Below are 16,257 nucleotides of genomic sequence, written 5' to 3'. Positions count from 1 at the left end.
CCTAACATCTCGACACCTGTTTTCAATGTGGCTTCAATACAACCAATCCACCATTACCTGGAAGTAATCTTACTAACACGTATGTTTTCCAAGTTTCTTCTCTGCACTTTACTTTAAAGCTGACAGAGTTCAAGAGTGAATTACTCTGAAAGTTGTGGTAAAATAAATACAGTTGCCAACTCCTCTTTGAATATAGCTATACTCTCATGCATTAAGAAAAAACATCATTCAGTATCCTACCCCAAAAATGTGTTTAAAAGTCATCAGGAAAGATGACAATGACCCCGAGGACTGGACAATGCTATGGGGTGGATGGAGAGTATAATTCCCAAAAGGACAGTGATCTTTAGGTTAAATAAATCAATTCACAGTGAAACACACAGGCACTGAAATAATCATTTAACTTCTGTCCATTTCTAAAGTTTTTTTCATCATGATGACCATATTTTCAATTAGAAAGAGAATTAGTTTTATGTTTTTAGGCCAGCCTGTTCTTGGGAAGCAGTGGGGATATAAATTGGAATAAATCTTCCAGAAGGCAAATGCCTAATTTATTTCAAAATGTAAAATCTACATGCCACTTAATCAATCAGTTCCAGTTCTAGTAATGTATTCTACAGAAATACTTGTACAAGTGCACAAAGATATACATATAAATTTATATACATATACAGCTGTTTATAGTTTTTAATAATCAATTAAGTGCTCAACAATAAGAGACTGGTTTTATATACATATATATATATACACACACACACACACTTAAATGTCAATTAAAGGAAAAAGAATCAAGGTACAAAACATCATTGTTTGTTCTTGTTTCTTATTTCCCTGACTTATTTATTTTTGTAAGCATACAGGGAAAGGACTGGAATTTCTCCAGAAGTTGTGAGGGTTTAGAGAATATTTTTATGAGCACATTGCTTTTAGAATATATGTCAAAAATAAAAACAGAAAACTCTCTATTAACAGTTTAAAATTTTTTATCAGTTAGCAAAATAAATATATTACTTCAAAACATTCTCCAAGTATGAACCTGGCTTTTGTAATTCGCTATTCTTTCTTAACAAGATTAAACTGCCTTTAAGTAATCCTGTGCTGCCTGCAGGAGTAATTTAAATTCGATTTGTCAGAGAAAGGATTAATCCCTTACCACTACTGTGCCAATCACAGGAATGAATCAAATTTTTAAATCAATCAGACCTTGCCAAACGCCAAAGACTTTATCAACTTGTTATGAAACCACTCAGATTATAAGCAACCTTTTCTTACCTAGAGTTAATGCGCTGTGACACATAACCATTATTAACTACTTAAATTTTAAGAGACTATATTAAATGATAAATTTCAAATTTTAATTTTAAAGGTGAAGAAATTAGAGTGAAAATAAATTTTAATAGCTCTCTTGAGCATTAAAAATAAACCATGTTGCATGGAGACCCGGGTTCGATTCCTGGGTTGGGAAGATCCCCTGGAGAAGGAAATGGCAATCCACTCTAGCACTCTTTTGCCTGGAAAATCCCATGGACGGAGGAGCCTGATAAGCTACAGTCCATGGGGTCGCAAAGAGTCGGACACAACTGAGCTACTTCACTTCACTTCACTTCATGTTGCATACAACCCATAAAGCTGTGACTTTTTACAAAGGTCTCACAGAAAACCCTTCATTCTTTCATTCGTTCACTTATTCACTCACTCAAAAATACTTATTGAGCATCCATTATGTGCCAAGCATGTGGGTTTGTGGTGCCTGGACTACAGGTGAATAAAACAGCCAAAGTCCACATAGAGCTTACCAACCACGGGTGTGCCCAAAACAGCAAATCACTGAGTGTCTTCTCTGCCTCATCTGGATAACTATCTTTCCAGAAACACACAGCACCCTACACAATCACAGAAAATCAGCTCCCGATACATCCCCAGGGACAGCCTGCAGGCATGCGTCGGCTTAGTTGACAGCTGAGACCATGCCTTTCAAACTGGGCCAACGGGCCCCACCTAACCTGTGCCCAGCTGTGCAGAGATCCGAGAACTGCCATCAATATTTAGACACTGCAAATGAACACGGGCAGGGCGCTGCTTAGCCTTCGGAGAGCTTCACATGCAAGGCCATAGTTAAAGTACACACATATCAGGCAGGGTAAAGGGAGTCATATTCACGATGCAATGATTTCTCTCCTGGTCAGAGGCCCAAGAGAAATGTGCCAGTATGTGCGCACGCACAGATCCACAGAGTATTCACAGCAGGAATGTTTCAAGAGCCCAAACTGAGACAACCTGAATGATCTATAAAGGGCAGAACAGACCAATAAATTGTGATATATTATTAAAATGCAATGCTGTACTGCAATGAAAACTAGAGCCACACATCCACAACACAGAAGCATCTCAAACATCCTACAAGGATTTATATAGAGAGCTATCATTTTACATAATTCAAAGAGCAAACACGATTTTGTGGAATGTGAATATATGGGACACCACTGCACTGTACACTTTTGTTTAGAGGTGTTTGCGTGTGTGTGTGACCCAGGATGAGGTAGATAAGTGAGGCAGGACCTGGGGTCCACCCTAGTGAGGGTCCATGGGTATCGTGACGGGCTCACGAGTGTATTTTATGATTACACTTTATGATTTAGATACATAATTCTCTTATATACCAAACACTCTGAGAGTTAAAAAACAGGGAGGAAGAAAGGGTGGGCTCATGAGTGAACACCAAAGCGTACCCAATGATTCCTAGCCCAAGGACTTCATACCAATATTCGTTAATGCAGTACAGATGGCAAAGCCAAAGAGCAAAAGTGCGATCATTCAGACTGCCAGAGGGCAAGGAGGGGATGGGAGCAGTAATTTGAGAGGTGCCTGAAGGCAGGCAAGGTGCAGAAGCAGGCTGGCTCCGGAGGAGCAGAAGGCTGCAGAAGAAGCCAAGTCTCCTTTTCAACCCAAGAGACAACATTCCAGCAGCAGGAGGATCTCCAGTGCTCTTCCCTACATCACTTTCACTTTTTCTGTATGTAAGGTGAATAACCACCCCTACGAAATTGTAATGACTCATTCCTAGACAACGCAGAAAGATAAAAGGGGGCCATTTTTTAAAAACTGTAAATAAAAAGCTTTGTGTTGGCAGAAACGTATATACATGAAGAATGAGAACGGGACAAATAGTTATTTGATTTGTCTCTAAAAATACTCTCTAGTTGTTAAAGTTTCTTTCCTTTGAAAAATCTTGGCCAAATAGGTAAATCCCATATTTTACATAAAGAATATCAAAATGTGATAAAAAACAACTAGGAGGCAGTCACTAAAAGTCTTCACTGCCTTGACTCTCCCGACAGGAAATTTCTAAGCTTCTTATCTACAAACTGTTGGTTTTCAGTGATGGAAAGTCAGAGCCAGAGATGAATCAATATCTGCCCATAAGGGACATGTTTGATAAAAATCCCGTCATAGAAGTAAACGCTTATACATGCTACAGTGCATTCCATGTTCAATCTATTGGGGGAAAAAAAGAACAAGGGAAAAAACTTTTTTCTATCATTTAGAAACCAAGATAAAAAGAATACTAAAAAATAATAGTAAGAAGAAAAATATAGATTTCTGCTAGATAGGGAAGCAGAAAGCTTTTTACCCAAAATAAGAAATTACAATTACCCAAATATAAACAAACATCTTTCCCCAGAAAGCAACACCGTGCTCGCAGATTCCCAACACAGGGAAAACAGCAGCCTTTGATTCATAAATCCCATTAAGAGGCTATCAGTTTCACATAAGTCTGCCTAATATAAGACAAGTATTTTTTAAACCCACCAATGACTACAATCTGCATCTCACAGTTCGTTCCTGAGGGCTGCCCAAAGCACAAATAAATCAGAGGAGAAAGGAATCACTGTGAGAAGGCTCCCCCTCCCAATTTCCCACAAAGAAAGGTTGGGGAAGAAAAGGGGGAAAGGAGAGCTTGCGGAGGGACTCACATGGCCTTTCAATCTCCCCAACTTTTTAACAGCCTGGACCCACATCCTCTGGAGGAACTGTGCGGTCTTCATGGCCTCTGGAGGGTGACTAGCCAGGGCACTGCCTACATCCCAGGCTGCTCGCCCATTGCCACCACTCCACGTGGTTACGTAAGGCGGATACAATAGTGGCCCACATTCCCAGCAAATCCTGTTGTCATCTCACACAGTGACACATCCATACAGCGGGACACCAAACACTCTGAAAAGCACTACTTATGAGGAAAAAGAGAGCATTCTGGATTTGCACCACTCTGCTGGCTTTCTTTCCCTCCCTCTCTCCCATGCCAGAGAACTAGAGAATTAAGAGTAAATATTCCTTTTAGACATGTAAAATGATTCAGTATCTGAGTAGAAATTTTTAAGTTAAGTAGGACATTCTAGAGCAATATTGTGGAAAGGAACACTTAGAGAAGTATTTATTTACATAGATGCTCCCCCTCACTGCCCACCCCGCCCCACACATACACGAAAAGCATAAGCTGGCTGAACAGCAACCGGTAATGTTTCAGGTGCCTAGGATTGCTGTTATCACCTAGAAAATTAAAAGGCTTGAAGATACGAAGCTGCTCATCCTTGGAGATAACTACGTCTACACTCCGGCAGTGGGTACAGTCAGGGCCATAGCGGGGGCAGAGTGCTCACTCAGCAGAGCCTCCTCCTCTCTCGCCCCTTTCTGTAAACTTCACAGATAAAAGAATAACAAAGAGCCCTGCTCTCCATTTCTCTGCCTTCACCACTTGCAGAGGGTGGGGGTGGAAAAGCACATTTTGGGTTTTTGAACATCTAAGAAAGCCTGTATGGGATGCTGGGGGTTTGGGAGCTAGGTTGGGATTTTGGAAGCATGGTCTTGCGGAGTGGTGGTCCTTGTCACCGTATATTGTATGTTACACCAATGGGCCAGACTGAGCTGGCTGCAAGGAGAAGCGTGCCCTCTACATTGTTTGAGGCTGTGTGCTCCATCGTGTCTGACACTTTGTGACCCCGTGGACTGTAACCCTAACCCTAACCCTATGTAGCCCACCAGCCGTCTCTGTCCATGGGATTTTCCAGGCAAGAATACTGGATAAGGAGCAACTTGACGCACAGGCAAGGACAATCTGGGGGCCATCTCTGTCCTGTCACCGAGCTGTGGGGCCTGGGATAACATAACTAAATGAGGAAAATATACCTACACCTCAGAGGGCCAGTGTCAGCCTGGAACGCAGCAACCTCTCCCTACAAAGCGCAAAGCGCACATGCTGAATGGGCTCTCTAAAGTGTTCAGGGCCTTCCCTTGGACTCCGTAAGAGTAGGTGCTTCAGAAGTGCTGGGCCAGCAAAACGGGATCAGAAATGAATGAAAGTTTGTTTCAAATCTTACACTGAGAGGGCACGGAAGACAAAGGAACCCTACTGAAGTGGGACCTTGGGAGCTGAGCAGATGCCCAGGACTCGACCCCGGGTGTGCAGGGTGTGCAGGCGCCCCACACCAGCAAGGCTCAGCCCAGGCCCCAGGCACAGAGGAGCATGGATGGAGGGCACAAAGCAGCTTGCTCCTTTCCTGTGACCATCCTCAGGAAAACACTCCTGCTGCCCTGATGAGGAAATAAATACTTCTTTCCCTTAAATGTATGAACATTACCTAGAAGTCACTGGCATTCTACAAGTTAACAATTCCAGATTTTTCTTCAATGATTTCCAGAACTTACAGTTTCTGCCATCACTCACTCTTTTTTTTAATTATGCAGGAAACATAAGAGATGTGGGTTCAATCCCTGGGTTGGGAAGATCCCCACTCCAGTATTCTTGCCTGGAGAATCCCATGGACAGAGGAACCTGGAGGGCTACAGTCCATAGGGTCACAAAGAGTCAGAGATGACTGCAGCAAAACAACATGGACACAACTTAGCAAAACAACAACAACAAAAACACTGCGTAACATAAAATGTACCATCTTAACCACTTCTAAGTATTCAATTCAGTAGTGTTAGGTCTGTTGATATTGTTACGCAGCCAATCTCCAATACTTTCTCATCTTGCAAAACTGAAACTCTAGACCCTTTCAACAACAACTCATTCCTCCTCCTCTCAGCCCCTCACAATCACTATTCTTTCTGTTTCCATGAACGTAACTATTTTGAATATCTCATGCAAGTGGAATCATATAGTATTTGGCTTTTTTGGTTCTGGGTTATTTCATTTAGCATAATGTCCTTAAGGTTAATCCTTGCTACATGTGCCAGATTGTCCTTCCTTTTTAAGGCTAATATTCCATTGTATGTGGTATGCCATATTTTATTTATTCATCCATCAATGGACACTTGGGTTACTATTACCTCTTGAATTGTGAATACTGCCGCTATGAACATGGGTATGTAAATATACTAATTTTTTAAAATCTATTTTTAATTGAAGGATAATTGCTTTACAATATTGTGTTGGTTTCTGCCATACCTCAGCATGAATCAGCCTTAGGCATACATATGTCCCCTCCCTCTTGTACCTCCCTCCCACCTCCCACCCCATTCTACCCCTCTAGGTTGTCACAGAGCACCAGTTTGAACTCCCTGAGTATTACAGCCATTTTCCATTGGCTATCTATTTTACATATAGTAGTGTATATACTTTCATATTAATTCTTTACTCACTCATTCAACAAACGTTTACCAAGCGCAACATGCCAGATCCTGATGTTCAAATGAGGATCAAACCATATATAGCACTGTCTTCAGGAAGTTTGACAGGAGCTAGCACCTGATCTCATTGGATGACTGGGGAATAGGAGCTATTTCCCATAAACAAGGCCACTGAGATGAGGTCTGACGAATGAATACAACTGGGGGTGGGGGTCAGTTGTGCAGGGTTTACAAAGTGGTTCAGTGGTAAAGAATCTGCCTGCCAATGCAGGAGTTGTGGGTTGGATCCACGGGTCGGGAAGATTTCCTCTAGAGAAGGAAATAGCAACCCACTCTGGTATTCTTGCCTGGGAAATCCCAGGGACAAATCCTGGCGGGCTACAGTCCATGGGGTCGCAAAGAGTCAAACACAACTGAACACATGTGCGCTGGATTGTGCAGGACCCAAAGAGCAGCAGAGGGCACAGACCCTGAAAAAGAAAGGCAGAGGGCCACTGGTGAAAAGGCCATCAGAACCACTGCAGCCTGTTCTGACGAGCAGATGTTCTATCAGTGGCATCTAAAGGACATTTGGCGGTGGACAGCTGCCTCCATGAGAAGACCAAGAGTTTAGGGATTTACCTCTCCCAAGATCCATAGTCACATATTTGAAAAACATCTACTGAGCAATTAGCACCCACCCTGTGGATAAAAGAAAAATCATCCTACATCATTACCCTCAGGCAGTGACAGTACAGGGGGGAACCAGGACATGTAAACAGTAATCCCAATGCAGTCCAACTACAACAGTAGATGGATAGACAAGGCTCATAAACTCAACAAATACTCAGGAAGCTAGGACATCTCAGACACTGCTGGGGGTACACGAATCAGTTCTCCCCACACAGGAAGGATTTTAACAGAGAAAACAGACAACAGACAAGTAAACATATAATCTCTAGTAGCAGTAACTGCCATGGGATGTGACACTGGAAAGAAGGAATCCTAAGAAAACCTGGACCTCTCTCCAAGTAGAGGGAGCAGTAGACGCAAAGGCCACGAGGTGAAAAACAAGCTTATAATCATGAAAAAAAAGGCCACATGGGGCTGGAGCAGGGTGATCTCCGAGGGAAGGGCAGGTGTATACAATGCGGAACTGATGGCGTGGGTGCATGTCATGAAACGGCGATGAGAGGTCCAGGGTGGACAGCTGTGTACCCCAGAGCTGTAAGATGACTGACCTGTGGGTGGGTGGATATCCGGGGAGGGGGCCACAGGCAGAGCAGGAGGGATAACCTGTAAGGTGTGTCCAAGACAATGTGGAGAGGCACTTGGTGTAGCTGGGAAGTAAGCACTGGATGCTACACTCCCAGCATGGAACAGAGGTGTTAAATAACTTAATCTACAGCTTGGGAGTCTTAAAACACACACCCACCCCAGAAATAGGAGACAAGATGAGTGTGAGAACTGGAACAGAAGGAAGCTATCAACACCAGCAGGTACCTTGCTCACAGCGCTCTGTGGAGTTTTTCAGATGCCCACAACCTATAGAAACTCTTTTTTCCCAGAAAAGTTTGAAAATGAGCTTCACTCTTGCTCTTTTTAAATTATAAACCAAGATTTTGGCTTCCAGGCACTTGCCTGTGTCTCTTCAAAGCTAAACCCTTCCAGTAGCAGTAACCAAGTCAGCAGTGAGTTAAACAAACCCTTATGTAATTCTTTTTTTTTTTTTTAAGTCTCTCATAGTTGATTCCATAAGCATTTCACGTTCTTGATGATAACAAGATCATCACCAGCTCTTTACCCTCCCTTCACAACTCACTAAGGTGCACGCTGACGGGGAACAGTGACAAATAGTGTACTCAGTGTGCTCACAGCACACAACTCACAACGGACACAGCTGAGTGTGACCAGGGTGAGCAAAAAAACCTACACACAGCAGTTTAAAGAGGGATTCTCGATAGCTCAACAGTTCCCAGGACTAGATTCCAGACCTACTGCTGATGGGTACCGGAGTTATGAGGGTTTTGCTGCTGTTGTTATTTTAACCCATCACGTTTTGTTTACCTAAGGTAAAGTTTCAGCGCATATTTAAGTAAATAATAAAGAACAGAGAGAGGACAACAATTTGCCTAGAGGTGCATTTCAAAAGCCGTTGTGCTGAAATGCAAAAAGCAATGAACCCAGGCTCCAAGACGACACTTCCAGCCAAGACTCTGCCCCTCCCAACCGACCCAGGACCTTGGGCACCCACTCAATTCCACTGCCAGTTGGTAAAAACAAGGATCTCCTCATCTGTTTGACAGGGCGAATTGAAGCAAACTCCCACAAAAACACAGTAAATACCAGGCCAGTAAACTTTCAAGGAGGAGGTGGGATGGTCATAAATGCCTCTGATAAACACGGCCACAAAACATAGTGGGAACAGCCCTCTACAGCCCTGCACATGCCAGGGTCCAAGCTCAGCTCCCACACACCTGACAAGCTCCACGAGCTGGAGCAGCTCCCTTGCTGCACATGCCAGGGTCCAAGCTCAGCTCCCACACACCTGACAAGCTCCATGAGCTGGAGCAGCTCCTTTGCTGAGGCTCAGTTGCTTCATCTACAAAATGGGCTCAAAATCCCTACCCTTTATAATTGTTGTGAGGACTGAACGGAGAAATGCTTATAAAGAGCTTCACCCAGTGCTCATCACACAATTAACACTCTCCATTAAGGTCCCCACCATAATTCTGCAGCAGCAATATAAGGTGACCACTCCCGTTTAAGAACCTGTTCTTTTCCCCAGAAGACCACAGTATGATTAACTAAGAACACATCATGGAACCCAAGGGAAATGAAAATGTATGTCCACACAAACACCTGTACACAGATGTTCACAGTGGCATTATTTATCGTAGCAAAAATGTGGAAACCACCCAAATGTCCATCAACTGTAAGTGTGTAAACAAAATGCAGTATATGAATACAACGGATTATTATTCAGGCTAATAAGGAAAGACATAAAAATACATGCTATAAGGATAAACCTTAAAAACATTATTAGCAAAAGAAGCCAGATGCATTATATTTTGCAGAATCACAAAATATTATGATTCCATTTATGTAAACTGTCCAGAAGAGGCAAATCCACAGAGATCACATGTAGATTAGTGGTTGCCTAGGAACAGGGGAATATCGGTAAAAGTGGGGAGTAACTTGCTAAATGGGTATGGAGTTTCCTTTACGAGGTGATAAAAATGCTCTCAAACTGATATGGTGTTGGTTACACAACTCCGTAAATATACCAAAACCCGCTGAATTGCACTTTTTTATTTTGATATGTGAACTGTATCTCAATAAAGCTTCTTCTTTTTTTTAAGACTTAAAAAAATGCACCATGGATTCTGCAATCAAAAAGTGAGGATCCTTTTTTTTATTTTTTGGCTGTACCACACGGTTTGTAGGATCTTGGTTCCCAACCAGGGATTAAATCTCGGGCCCTCACTCATGAGCGCACCGAGTCCTAACCACTGGACCCCCAGGGAATTCCCAGAAAGTGGGGATGCTAATCCTTGTTCTACCACTTCCATTACTTAACTTCTCCATGCTTCAGTTTCCCCCACCTGCAAAGCAAGGGGAGTTACAAGACCTACTCCGCTAGGGTTGTTGTGAGAATGTAATCAGATTACTTATATCCAGAATTCAGGGTGATGCCCCCCCAACAGCAAATGCTCTGTCATTTTCAACTATCATCATTATCATAATTATTGGACTCATTTTACAGAAAAGACTGAAGTCAGACAAAGTAACTTGTCTGAGGTCATACAAGTTCAAGGTAGCAGAAGACAGATTCTACCCTACGTCAGCATGGCTAGCACGCCTGTATCCTTTCCACTGTACAGCCTCTGTGACTTTCAGAACCTACCCATGAGTGACGAGTGATCTCAGGCATGCAAACAAACAACCCACCCCAAAAACATGGCTGGTGGTGCTTGGACACCGGACCGGCAATGGATCCCATCACTCTGACAACTCAGAACATCTTAACAAGCATGAGAGTCACTTTCAAGCAGTTGGCCTGGGTTCAGTCAACCTGGCTCAGTAACTCATCCACAGTGACTTGCTGAGAAGAGGGTGCACGAAGGGCACTGGGCTGGACTTTATTTTATTTCTGGTTCTTCCAATAACTAGTTATGTATAGGTTCCCTAATGACTGTGCCCTTGCAAACACATGCTTAAATGAGGGGCCTGATATATATCATCATTAACTGAATGTTACAATGTGCCAGACACTGTGCTGAATGCTTTATGGCTGTTGCCCAGTAATCATTCCAAAAACTCTACACAATTTCTCCCTTTATTAACATATGAAAACAGAAGTCCTGATGATCCACAAAACAAGGAATTGAAAAGCTGAACTTCATTAAAATAAAAAACTTCTGCTCTGTGAAAGGCAATGTCAAGAGAAGAAGAAGACAAACCACCGAGTGGGAGAAAATATTTGCAAAAATTACATCTGATAAAGGACTGTTCTCCAAAATATACAAAGAACTCCTAAAATTCAACAATAAGAAAACTACTGGACTAAAAAAAATGGGCCAAAGACCTCAACAGAGAGAAGATATATATGCAATAAGTTCTGTTCAGTTCAATCGCTCAGTCGTGTTCGACTCTTTGCAACCCCATGGACTGTAGCAAGCCAGGCCTCCCTGTCCATCACTAACTCCCCAAGCTTACTCAAATTCATGTCCACTCGGTCAGTGATGCCATCCAACCATCTCATCCTCTGTCGTCCCCTACTCCTCCTGCCTTCAGTCTTTCCCAGCATCAAGGTCTTTTCCAATGAGTCAGTTCTTCGCATCAGGTGGCCAAAGTATTGGAGTTTCAGCTTCAGCATCAGTCCTTCCAAAGAATACTCAGGACTGATTTCCTTTAGGATGGACTGGTTGGATCTCCTTGCTGTCCAGGGGACTGTCAAGAGTCTTCTCCAACACTACAGTTCAAAAACGTCAATCCTTCGGTGCTCAGCTTTCTTTATAGTCAAACTCTCACATCCATACATGACTACTGGAAAAACCATAGCTTTGACTAGACAGATCTTTGCTTTGACTAGACAGACCTTTGCTGGCAAAGTAATGTCTCTGCTTTTTAATATGCTATGTTGGTCATAACTTTTCTTCCAAGGAGCAAATGTCTTTTAATTTCATGGCTGCAATCACCATCTGCAGTGACTTTGGAGCCCAGCAAAATAAAGTCTGTCACTGTTTCCATTGTTTCCCCATCTGTTTGCCATGAAGTGATGGGACCAGATGCCATGATCTTAGTTTTCTGAATGTTGAGTCTGAAGCCAACTTTTTCACTCTCCTCTTTCACTTTCATCAAGAGGCTCTTTAGTTCTTCTTCACTTTCAGTCATAAGGGTGGTGTCATCTGCATATCTGAGGTTATTGATATATATGGTAAATAAACATATGAAAAGATGCTCTATAACTTAAGTCATCAGGGAAATGCAATATATATACACACACACACACACACACACACACACACGTACACATACATAGGAAATAGCAACCCATTCTGGTATCCTACTCCAGTATTCCTACTCCAGGGTATATTCCCAACCCAGGAACTGAACCTGCATCTCCTGCACTGGCAGGTGGATTCTTTACCAGTGTGCCACCTGGAAAGCCACATATACACATATATATGTATATGTATATATACATCTCCTGAGGTATTAATTAACTTGCACATAACCCCACAGCTAGCAGGTGAATGGTCGCTATCTGAATCCAGATCTGTATGAGTCCAATTTTAATAAGATATGAGGCAAAAAATAACAATACCATCAGCAGATAATTACACTTAATACCTCTATGGTCATAGTTCTGGATACTAAGCTATAAATTATAATTACAATTTAACAGGCCATTCTTATTTGTAATCACAAAGAAGCCATTAATAAGCCAAAAAAGGAAGAGCTAATTTGGCAACACAGTCACAGTCCTGTCTACTCTATGATTTTAAATCTGACTAAGCCTGTATAACCTTAAAACACAGCCTCACTTTAAAAAAATAAACACACATACAAACCACCACCCATGCTGGTACCAAGATAAAGAAAATTATAAACTGCTCTGTCAAAAGGTAGGCTAGGAAACCAATTAGAGTGCTCAGCTAAATCCTGCCGGCAGGATTGGCCCTGTACTAAATACCCAAGGTCAACTGTCACTCCCTGTCTCAAGGCACCATCAGAGGGCAGCTCACACAGGGTGCTTCCACCATGTATCAGTGTGCCTGGCTAATCCCCAGCAAGTTAGGAAACCTACAGAGACCTGCACCTCAAAGACAGGCCTTTCCTATGAGAATCAGGGAATGAGCACAGGAACTTAAAGAACCTCCCATTTCGATACTGTATTGCCAACACCTGGAAGCAGAATCTCAAACCCTACCTTGGACCTATTGATAAGAATATGCATTTTAACAAGAGCCCCCATGTGATCAGTATGCACATTAAAGACGCACACTCAAGTGTTCCCAAGAGAACTTTGTGTCATGCTAGCAGAGCTGTCATGAAAACCATTAGCTACTTGCATCTACTGAGCACCCAAAATGAAATTAAGGAACCAAATGTTTAACTTAAATTTGTAAATAGTCATGCTTACCAAATAATTAGCCATATCCCTAGTAACCAATTTTTTGCTACTATAACAAATACTATAGTTAACATTCTTGTTATGTAGCCCCTCCCCCATAATTTGTGGTATTTCTGAATTAAAGAACATGCTCATTTCTAAGTCTTTTCATGTGTAATAACTTAAATTCTAGCAATTTACAGCACTATTAAGATGAGTCAAATGCTATTTTGAGGACAAAACACTGCTTATTTACAGAAGCAGTGCTTGTTTTCATACTTTGAAGATTTTTCTGGTATTCTTTTGGTAAACTTTTCTGCAAAAACGAAGAAGAGATCGTGGAGAAAAAATATTCTGAACTCTTTCTGTAGGCACATCAGTAAAACTTTGCAAATGACCCTTCAAAAACACTAATTCAACCAGCTCTCAGTAAGAGACACAATAATTTTCTATTAAGCCATTATCTATGGATGAGATTTAAAACTTTACAATTTATGGCTTCAACTGCCTAAGTACTTCTTATACATTTTTATTTTTAAAATTGAAGTAAAGTTGACTTACGATGTTGTGTTAATTACTGCTGTACAGCAAAGTGGTTCAGTTATACATATGTATTTTTTAAAACATTCCTTTTCATTATGATTTATCATAGGATATTGAACATAGTTCTCTAAGTAGAACCTTGTTTATCTATTCTATATATATAAGCTTACATCTGCTAACCGCAACCTCTCATCAATCCCTCCATTAACCCCCTCCCCCTTGGCAACCACCAGTCTGTTCTTTATGTCTATGTTTCTGTTTCATAGATAGGTTCATTTGTGGCATATTTTAGATTCCACATATAAGTGACATCATACGGTACTCGTCTTTCTCTTTCTTCAGTTTAGTCAGTAGCTCAGTCGGGTCCGACTCTTTGCAACCCCATGGACTGCTGCACACCAGGCCTCCCTGTCCATCACTAACTCCCCAAGCTTACTCAAACTCATGTCCATGGATTAAGTCGGTGATGCCATCCAACCATCCCATCCTCTATCATCCCCTTCTCCTCCTGCCTTCAATCTTTCCCAGAATCAGGGTCTTTTCCAATGAGTCAGTTCTTCACATCAGGCGCCCAAACTATTGGCGTTTCAGCTTCAACATCAGTCCTTCCAATGAATATTCAAGACTGATTTCCTTTAGAATGGACTGGTTGGGTCTCCTTGCAGTCTAAGGGACTCTAAAGAGTCTTCTCCAACACCACAGTTGAAAAAAAATCAATTCTTCAGCGCTCAGCTTTCTTTATAGTCCAACTCTCACATCCATACATGACTACTGGAAAAACCATAGCTTTGACTAGATGGACCTTTGTTGGCAAAGTAATGTCTCTGCTTTTTAATATGCTATCTATGTTGGTCATAACTTTTCTTCCAAGGAGGAAATGTTTTTTTAATTTCATGGCCACAGTCACCATCTGCAGTGACTCTGGAGTCCAACAAAATAAAGTCTGTCACTGTTTCCATTGTTTCCCTATCTATTTGCCATGAAGTGATGGGACCGGATGCCATGATCTTACTTTTCTGAATGTTGAGTCTGAAGCCAACTTTTTCACTCTCCTCTTTCACTTTCATTAAGAGACTCTAGTTCTTCTTTGCTTTCTGCCATAAGAGTGGTGTCATCTGCATATCTGAGGTTATTGATATTTCTCCTGACAATCTTGATTCCAGCTTGTGCCCAACATTTCTCATGATGTATTCTGCATATAAGTTAAATAAGCAGGGTGACAATATATAGCCTTGACGTACTCCTTTCCTGATTTGGAACCAGTCTGTTGTTCCATGTCCAGTTCTAACTGTTGCTTTCTGACCTGCATACAGATTTCTCAAGAGGCAAGTATGGTGGCCTGGTATTCCCATCTCTTTCGTTTTCCACAGTCTGTTGTGATCCACACAGTCAGAGGCTTTGGTGTAGTCAATAAAGCAGAAGTAGATGTTTTCCTGCAACTTTCTTGCCTTTTTGATGATCCAATGGATGTTGGCAATTTGATCTCTGCTTCCTCTGCCATTTCTAAATCCAGCTTGAACATTTTGAGCATTACTTTGCTAGTGTGTGAGATGAATGCAATTGTGTGGTAGTTTGAACATTCTTTGGCATTGCCTTTCTTTGGGCCCTTCTCTTTCTGACTTTACTTAATCTTTAATTGCATCCATGTTGCTGCAAATGGCATTATTTTGTTCTTTTTATGGCTGAGTAGTATTCTATTGTGTGTATGTACCAAATCTTCTTCATCCATTCATGGATATTTAGGTTGTTTCCATGTCTTGACTGTTGTGAATAGCGCTGCTATGAACACAGGAGTACATGTATCTTTTTTTTTTTTTTTAACATGTATCTTTTTGAACTAGAGTTTTGTCTGGATATATGCCCAGGAGTAGAACTGCTAGATCATATGGTAGTTATATTTTTGTTTTTTTAAGGAACCTCCATACTCTTCTCCATGGTGGCTGTATCACTTCACATTCCCACCAACGGTATAAGAGGATTCCCTTTTCTCCATATCCTCTCTACCATTTGTTATCTGTAGACTTTTTAATGATGGCCATTCTGACTGGTGTGAGGTGGCACCTCATTGTAGTTTTGACTTCCATTTCTCTAATAATTAGCAATGTTGAGCATCTTTTCATGTGCCTCTTGGCCATCTGTATGTCTTCTTTGGAGAAATGTATATTTAGGTCTTCTGCCCATTTTTCGATTGGTTTGTTCTCTTGTTGAATTGTATACTTGTACATTTTAGATATAAACTTGACAATGGAATGTATACTTGCACGGTACATTCATCACGATGAGTGTGCACCATCTCAGAGAATCAATGGAGGAAAACAAAGATCCATCCGATTGTTGAAGAAAACACTCCATTAACGGGAGGGGACAGCAAAGACCAGAGACAGGAAGGGGAAAGGTGAGGTTTCCTGCATCCAGCTCCCAAACCAATGAAAGGTGGGAGCTCAAGCCAAACTATTAAAAATAATCAAAGTACACATCAGCAAGCC

General features: G+C 41.7%; 1 protein-coding gene across 7 annotated transcripts in view; it reads right to left on the bottom strand.

The window, feature by feature from the left end:
• The window catches only part of TJP2 (tight junction protein 2), a 128,302-nt gene that overhangs the window by 43,471 nt on the left and 68,574 nt on the right, over positions 1 to 16,257 (bottom strand). For 3 of the 7 annotated variants that reach the window (XM_027549422.1, XM_027549425.1, XM_027549427.1), the window contains exon 1: positions 3,975 to 4,071. The exons of the other annotated variants lie outside the window; for them this stretch is intronic. In XM_027549422.1, the coding sequence (XP_027405223.1) occupies positions 3,975 to 4,046 (72 nt within the window). In that variant the 5' untranslated portion in view covers positions 4,047 to 4,071. Of the gene's footprint in view, positions 1 to 3,974; positions 4,072 to 16,257 lie in introns of those variants that run through there. 7 annotated transcript variants of the gene reach the window in all.

The sequence above is a fragment of the Bos indicus x Bos taurus genome, chromosome 8 (assembly GCF_003369695.1).
Source record: "Bos indicus x Bos taurus breed Angus x Brahman F1 hybrid chromosome 8, Bos_hybrid_MaternalHap_v2.0, whole genome shotgun sequence".
NCBI lineage: Eukaryota > Metazoa > Chordata > Mammalia > Artiodactyla > Bovidae > Bos > Bos indicus x Bos taurus.
The sequence above is the reverse complement of the archived record's forward strand: the minus strand, read 5'-3'. Positions and strand labels throughout refer to the sequence as shown.